Source organism: Nestor notabilis, unplaced genomic scaffold (genome assembly GCF_000696875.1).
Source record: "Nestor notabilis isolate BGI_N333 unplaced genomic scaffold, ASM69687v1 scaffold7879, whole genome shotgun sequence".
Taxonomy (NCBI): Eukaryota; Metazoa; Chordata; class Aves; order Psittaciformes; family Psittacidae; genus Nestor; species Nestor notabilis.
Window position 1 is genome coordinate 48,631 of NW_009943229.1, and position 7,384 is coordinate 56,014.

The following is a 7,384-nucleotide window of genomic DNA, read 5'->3' on the forward strand; positions in this document are numbered from 1 at the left end:
TCTCTGCTCACCCTGTGAACACCAGGAGTGCTTCAGGTTCTAGTTTCACATCTCTTGGGCATGTTTCCGAGCCCACTGAAATCCATACAAAGACTCTCCTGACCCTGGTGGGCTTTGGCTGTGGCCAAAAGCTGGCTGCAGGGCCACACTGTACTCAGAGTGTGTTAAAGACCTGCTCAGCTTGTTTCATTTCCATTGCTGCTGGTTTTATAGTGTGACTGGTGCTGGGTTTGTGGTGCTCTGAATCCCCTCTTGACACAAAGCACCGTGTGAAGAGCTTGACATTTAGTCAGTAACAACCACATGTGGACACAGCAAAGGGTTATTTTTGCCTGCTGAAGAGTGTCTTGTGAGGCCAAGAAATAGAACTTGCAAGAGCTGCTTTTGAGGCAAGGGGAACTACTCCTCCTTTTCTTTGCTGCCTAGCGATGGTGCTCACTCTACATTGAGCTGTCCCACTCGTGTGGATGGTGCAATGGGCTCCGGGCGCTCCAGCTCTATCCACTCCCATCCCACAGAAAGCCCTTCTCTTCCTGTCCTCACCCAGTCACAAGCCACACGCAGGCAACACGAAGGGGCAAAGGCTGCTGTGGTCTGTGCATGGCTGCCAACCCCACAGACAGGCATTGTCACTGCTCCGGTGAAGTATGTGCACATCTTCCTTTGACACACACTGAGGAAACACAGGGGTTGCCCTTCCTCCATGCAGCAGACCCACCACCTCTCCTCTCTGTCTGATTTCACTCTGCTCTTAGTGCAGGGGTTCTCACTTTACTATCTTGGCAGCCTGATGAGAGCCGGTGATATTTTAGCTTCGATGCCTGTTCCAACCTGTGCTGCTTCCACACAACTGCCCCTTTCCTTTGGGAACTGTACGTGTCGTGTGTTTACTCATCATAACAGAAAACTGGAAGCTCCAGAACAAGATTTCCAACCAGTTTTCAAGGCAATGCTGTCGTTCTGGCACATGTCCAGTAACAATCCACACACAGGCACGTCTTTATTAACAGTGGGGGGCTTTTGCACCTCTTAACGTTACAGCATTGCCTTAAAAGCATCCTGGACAGTGCAGGTACAACTTGTTCCCTTGCGATGGCTGGTGAGTGACACACGCATCAGGAGCAGGGTATTGGCCATGGTGACACACGGCCCAGTCCTGGAGCTGCTGCAAACATATCTCCTAGTTGCTGATGTCAGTTGGTTGGGCACTGGAGACCAGCCTGGCTTTGGGACGAGTCAGGGGGACACACTTCAGCAGCAGGAGATGTGTGTTGCAGCAGGGGTCAGTGTCCAGCACTGATGCTGTCCGGGCCAGAGGGTTGTGTATTATGGAGCCATCCTCTGTATTGCCCAGACCAAGCGCCCTCTCTGCTTCAGCCTGCCCCAGGCAGAGATCATCCTCGGCTGGAATGATTCCAAAGCAGAAGCGTGCAGTGTGCTTTCAGGTACTCTCAGCTCCTCTGAGCAGGAGAGAGTCAAGGCTGCTTCTTGGTTTTGCACTTCAATGCTGAAGGCTTTGCAGGATGGAACAAAGGTGGTGGAATATCAGCATTCAGGACATGTCTGCATAGTTCAGCCCCCACCAACCAGAAAAGCTCCAGAGGGATGTGTGAGAACAACCTGTGTGTTCATGTTGTGTGAGCTCCCAGAGAAGAAACCACCACAAAACCGTGTTCAGCTACCTCCTGTGTAAAACCAGAGGCTCAACTCACAGCACATCTCTTGACGTTGCTTGAGACTCATCTTTATCACAAAAGGCCATGGTTTCACAGCAGTATCCAGCCAGTGTGAGCCAGCACTCCTGTTGAAAGGGTATGACCCAACTGCTTGCTTCTGCCCCATGCCATCCTTTCCCTTGGACATGCTTAAATCTTACATGTGCTGACCCTGCTCAGGGAGCTGGTTCAAGTCGAACGCCTGTTCCTTGCTTCCAGGTTGCTCTTGACCTGGGGCAGATCCTTAAGCCAGTAGAGAGCACAAACATCGGGCTCGGGACAAGGAAGGTGGAGGCCAGAGTGTGAGGGGCAATGGGACATCTGCTGGTTTGTGCTGCTTTAAAATGACTGTGAAGCTATGGAAGTGCAGGATAATCCTGACCAAAGAAACGGCCCAGAGCTCAAACCTTTTAATTCAAAAGCTTTTTTTACCTGGAGTCATCGATGCCACTGGGAGGGTTAAACTGGAAAGCTCAAACTGGGCGTTATTTGTAGGCTGTTTCCTGGAACCCAGGCTATCCTCAGCATGAAGCTGTGCAGTTCATGCTTTCAGGAGCCACTGAAAGGCGCAAGGCCATTCCCTTGGTTGCTTTCATCCTTCCAGCAATTCCACCACGACATAATTCCTGCAGGACTCCTCAGCACACTCCTGATTTAGAAAGATCAAGGGTTAGTTTTCCTGCAGAAGCTTTGTGAATGGCTGCACCGGTGCTTGTAGATGTCTACATCTACAGGAAAGAGAAATCCTGGCATGCGGCGATGCAAGTCCCAGTGTTGCACCCTGTGCCTGTATTCATCAGCCTTTCGCACTGTTCCCATTGCTCATCCATGCTTCCAGATCCCTCTGGTCAGGAGTTATTTCAGTTCAATGATCTGAGACCAGAGCCAGGGAGCTGTTTGGAATCCCAGCCTTAACACCCATCAGGCAGGTAGCCTGGGGTGAGGCACGTTCCTGTGTGCGCTCCATGCTGGTGGATAGAGACAATCATCTCTCTGTGCACACGAGGGCCTTGAAATCCATCTCGTAATGATGCCAAGTGTTGTGTGGGAGTTGTAGCTTAGCCTGATGAGTTCCTAACGCTCAGCTCCTCTTCCAGTGTGCACGTGTTGCTCGGTGTGCCGGCTCCTCAGAGGTGAGTGCTGCATTCCTCGTGCTCCATAGCCATGCACCCCTTCCAGGCATGGCTGTGCTCCCCAGCCTGGCTTGCTCCTCACACTCTTGCTCACTGGGTGTCCTAACACCAGGGGAACAAACCAGGGGAAGGCCAGGCTGTGGGTCTGAGCTCTGTGTGTGCTGATGGCAAGCGTTGCAGTGCTTCTCGCCATACTGACCCGTGGTACCCAAGGCTGGGGAGTGTTGCTCTGGAGAAGAACTTCAGTCCTTTCTGTTCTAGAGGATGTGCCACTGTCCACGCTGCACCGGTGTAACTCTGCCCTGCACCCCCCAGTGCTAGTGTAAAATGCAGCAAGAGCAAACCTTCCATTCCAGCCCTGTTCCCATGGAATCATAAGGTCAGAAGGGACCTTAAAGCTCATCCAGTTCCAGCCCCCTGACATGGACAGTGACCCCTTCCACTACAGCAGGTTGCTCCAAGCCCCTGTGTCCAACCTGGTCTTTGTTGCTTTGTTCTATTCCCTAAGGATTGGCATGTGTTGGTGGAGAGGACGTTTGTGTTTGGGATGAGCAGGAGCCATAGCAAAGCCCAGCAGCAGACAAAATGGTGTGACAAAACAGGGTCAAACGGCCTCTCACTGCTTCAGTCTGCTGGAGCTGGTTTTGAGAGCTGTCCCCAGTGCTCACTGTGTTTACGGACTTAGAGAGGGGTGAACAGTTTAGCTGCTGGTGGTGGTTTCAATGCTGCACCAGTCGGCTGCCAAGAGCTGAGCTATATCACTGCCGCATTCTGTCCCAGCGGCGGATGAATGGAGGGCAAGGCCTCGGATTTGGGCATGCCAGAGGATGGGGCTGCATCCAGACTGGCAGAGTCTCACCTTGGTGAAAGCAAAAGACCTTTGTAACTCCTCATCTCCTGTGCTTTGTGTTTATTTTGCACACTGTGATCAACGCAGGGGCTGCAGCAGAGGGCCTGAAGGATCACAGCGCTGCAGCCGTCTGCGCTCCGCATCCTCCAGCATCAGTGCTTGGAGGTGGAGATCCCAGCCTGACACTGTCTCCTTGCACCCTGTGTAGGTGGTAAACCAACCCTCCTGTTTGCTTTTTCACCCTCCCTGTTGTCCTTTTCTAGTTCTTTGCACTAGAAAAAACACTCCACATTTGGGGTGAGGGTACCACCATGCAGGAGGATGAAGCCTGTTTAAGGTGGGGTCTGTTTAAGCCATCAAATGACACCTGTATTCACAGCACATTTTATTAGCACCCTTCTGATTTTAGCCTAAACCAATTTTATGGGTTTGACTTCAAAGTGTTATTTCTGAGAAGAATCACTGAATCCCGAAGTGCTTAATAGTCATGAGTTAACCTTAGGAAAGTCATTTAATCAATCAAATGTGTTTACAAATTGGGCCCAAAGTCATGTTGATCTGGATTCAATTGCTTTCAGATTGGCTTGTCTTACTATTCCCTCCCCCCAGACTTAATCCAGTAGTCCCTTACACCACATCAACAGGGATACACTGAGGCTGCATCTCATAGAGGGTTCATTCTGTCTCCACAAGCTGCCCTTTTCTCTGTCTCCAAGGCAATAGATGCATTAATGCACTGTCAGACAAGGGCCTGCTGTTGAAAATGCTCCTTTGTAAGTGCAGCTTGGGTCGCTCAGAGAGCTCACTACGTCATGAGAACATGTTTTCCAGTGCCACAAAAAGCAGGGGGAAGAAAGAAGCAAAGTTTGTTTAGCTGGGACTAAGTTGTCCTGAACCATTGGCCCTCATCTTTCCTCGCTGCAGACTTTTGTGTAGCCAGTTTCACAGTGCAGTCACTAACAGTACTTGCTTCCAAAGAGCTGATAAGCTAAATGGGCAGGTAGTCAAGGCTGAGCTCAAGCAGCAGTGTGCAAGGCTGGTTTAGAGCCATGATGCAGCCTTTTTGGCAGGAGCAGTTGCTTTAATGCTCTTGGAGTGAAGCGTTTCTCTCTGGTTGGCTCATAGAACCCCCTCAGGGGGAGCATCCTGCTCCCTAGGTTATATCCCATGAGGTTTCCTGAGGATGTGCCCAGCAGGTGCCGTGGAGAGCAGAGACCAAGAGCCAGGCTGCGTGTAGCAGCAGCTCCCCCTGTCCCAGAGCAGATCTGTCACTGTCAGTGGTGGTGATGGGTTCCTCTGCTGCTGGAGCTCTTCCCTGCCCATTTGGCTCCCCCTGGCCAGGCTCACACTCTGCACATGACAAAGCATTGACACAATTCAGGACATTCATCCTCCTCTGCTCTGGGCAGCATCACTAAATACAAGTGTGTTCACTATACCTATGCCAGCATGTCTTGTTGACAGCTTCTGTGCCAGCTCTTCTCGCTCAGTGGCAAAACTCCTTCCAGGTCTTTACACAAGTTTCTGATTTATTGCTTATCATAGGATTATCATGGACTGGTTTGTGTTGGAAGGGACCTTAAAGCTCACCCAGTCCCAACCCCCTGCCACGGGCAGGGACACTTTCCACTAGAGCAGGTTGCTCCAAGCCCCTGTGTCCAACCTGGCCTTGAACACTGCCAGGGATGGGGCAGCCACAGCTCCTCTGGGCACCCTGTGCCAGCGCCTCAGCACCCTCACACGGAAGAGCTTCTGCCTTATGTCTAATCCTCAATGTTCACGGCCTGTAGCATTAAGGAACAACAGTGCAATTATCTCAGAGCAATCCTTCCCCTTCAGGAAGGACGGAGTGAAAATCTCCAGGGATATGTTTGTCTCTTGGCAGTGCCTGGTGAATGCTTAAACGCTGGGCAATGTTAAACAGTCTTGCTTGGAGCTGGCATTTAAGAAGTAACAAATACTATATTCGGTGGTATTTTCTCAGCTAACATCTCTTGGGTGCTGTTGCAAAGACCCGTGGTATGGTTGGGAGGGAGGAACAATTTTAATCCTTACAGAGAATCACAGACTGGTTTGGGTTAGAAAGGACCTTAAGATCATCTAGTTCCAACCCCCTGCCATGGGCAGGGACACCTCACACTAGACCATGTCACCCAAGGCTCTGTCCAACCTGGCCTTGAGCACTGCCAGGGATGGAGCATTCACCACTTCTCTGGGCAACCTGTTCCAGTGCCTCAGCACCCTCACAGTAAAGTACAACTTCCTTATATCTAATAAATATATGCAGGAGATATTGAAGAATCAGGTCTCTATCAGAACTGTTGAGGCTGCAGGTATTTGAGGGGGCATTTAGAAACTTAAAACCAACTTAAAACCACAGCTCACCAGTGGCTGACAACATGTTGTCACATATGTTGGCTTGGCCAACATGTTCAGTCACCCATCCACAAGGTGCTGCAGCATTAAGTCAGCCCCTGGAGTTTCTGCAGTAATGTTGGATCCCTTCTTACATGTGATTGTCACCCTAAAGACAAGGTGACAGATCACACACAATCAGCAGTGCAGCTCAGTGAGGGCCTGAATGGGACATTCACTTAATTGTGCTTTAAACAAAGCACCCTATTGCCATACTAGATGTATCCAACCCCTTTGTATTATGCTACAACTTGCACATGAGATGATGACAGTGAAAAGTACACTTAAAAACCTAACTGGCTTTGCATCAAGGGGCTGTTCTTGTGTCTCTGAACTGATGCAGGGAATTGGTGTAGGTGGTTTCAGTTCTGTTCTTCGCCAGTTTTGCTTCCAGCTCTTGTTGCAGGGATTTTTTTAACCTTTCTCTCACTGAACTTAAAGAACAATCAACTTTCTGTTGCTCCAGGCATTCTGCTCCTTAAAACTTCCCTCTACTAACTGTTAATCAAATTGTTACAGGGGTGATTTGCATCGCTTTGCACTGGTAGCTCTGAATGGGCAATTTGGGTGTTTCTCTGGGTACTTTAAAGTACTTTCATACTTACTATGGTTATTTCAGGGTCAGTCAGTAGGTTCTTGAAGTACATTTGCATTTTACCAAGATAAAACATTAATTGTTATTTAATAAACTCCAGTTGAACCACAGATATGCAAAGATGAAGACTTCTGTGCTCTGAAACAATGTTCCTTCGCCCTCTACACCCAAATGTTTTCCCCTAACAGTTTATTCTTTCCTTTTCTCTATGTAAATATGATGGGACTCGGATGTAAGTGTTACAGATTGCATGAGTGTTCTTCTGAGGTGTTTGGACTCGACTAGCACTTAACAACTTAACCCTTTGTGGGGTGTGTTTTCATTAACGGATGACTTTCTTGGTGTGATTCGTTTGCTTTGGTTGCACTTGGCTTTGGAGAGGATGCCTGCCTCTGTCTGGTGGCTCCTGGGCAGCGTGTGCTGGTGGAGATGCCTGCTCCTAACTTCTTGGTTTGGCAATGAGACCTGTTGGGCAAGTACATGTCTTGGCTCAGTGTCCTGTGGAAATGATGGCAAATTTATCTTCGTTGCAGGGAAAAGAAGCTGATCGCCATCGTATAATAAATACCTGCTCTTACTAAGTGGTGTGCAAACCTCTTTAATATTAATTATCCCAAGGAAAGGCTTAACTTTGGAGTGACTTTATCTTCCATTACAATAATACAATACCTGATCC

General features: G+C 49.3%; 1 protein-coding gene across 1 annotated transcript in view; it reads left to right on the plus strand.

Moving 5' to 3' along the window:
* The window catches only part of LOC104411412 (receptor expression-enhancing protein 1-like), a 31,128-nt gene extending 23,744 nt beyond the window's left edge, over positions 1-7,384 (plus strand). The window contains exons 6-7 of the mRNA XM_010021824.1: positions 2,813-2,848; positions 7,242-7,384. Coding sequence (XP_010020126.1) covers positions 2,813-2,848; positions 7,242-7,255 — 50 coding nt within the window. The 3' untranslated portion in view covers positions 7,256-7,384. The remainder of the gene's footprint in view (positions 1-2,812; positions 2,849-7,241) is intronic.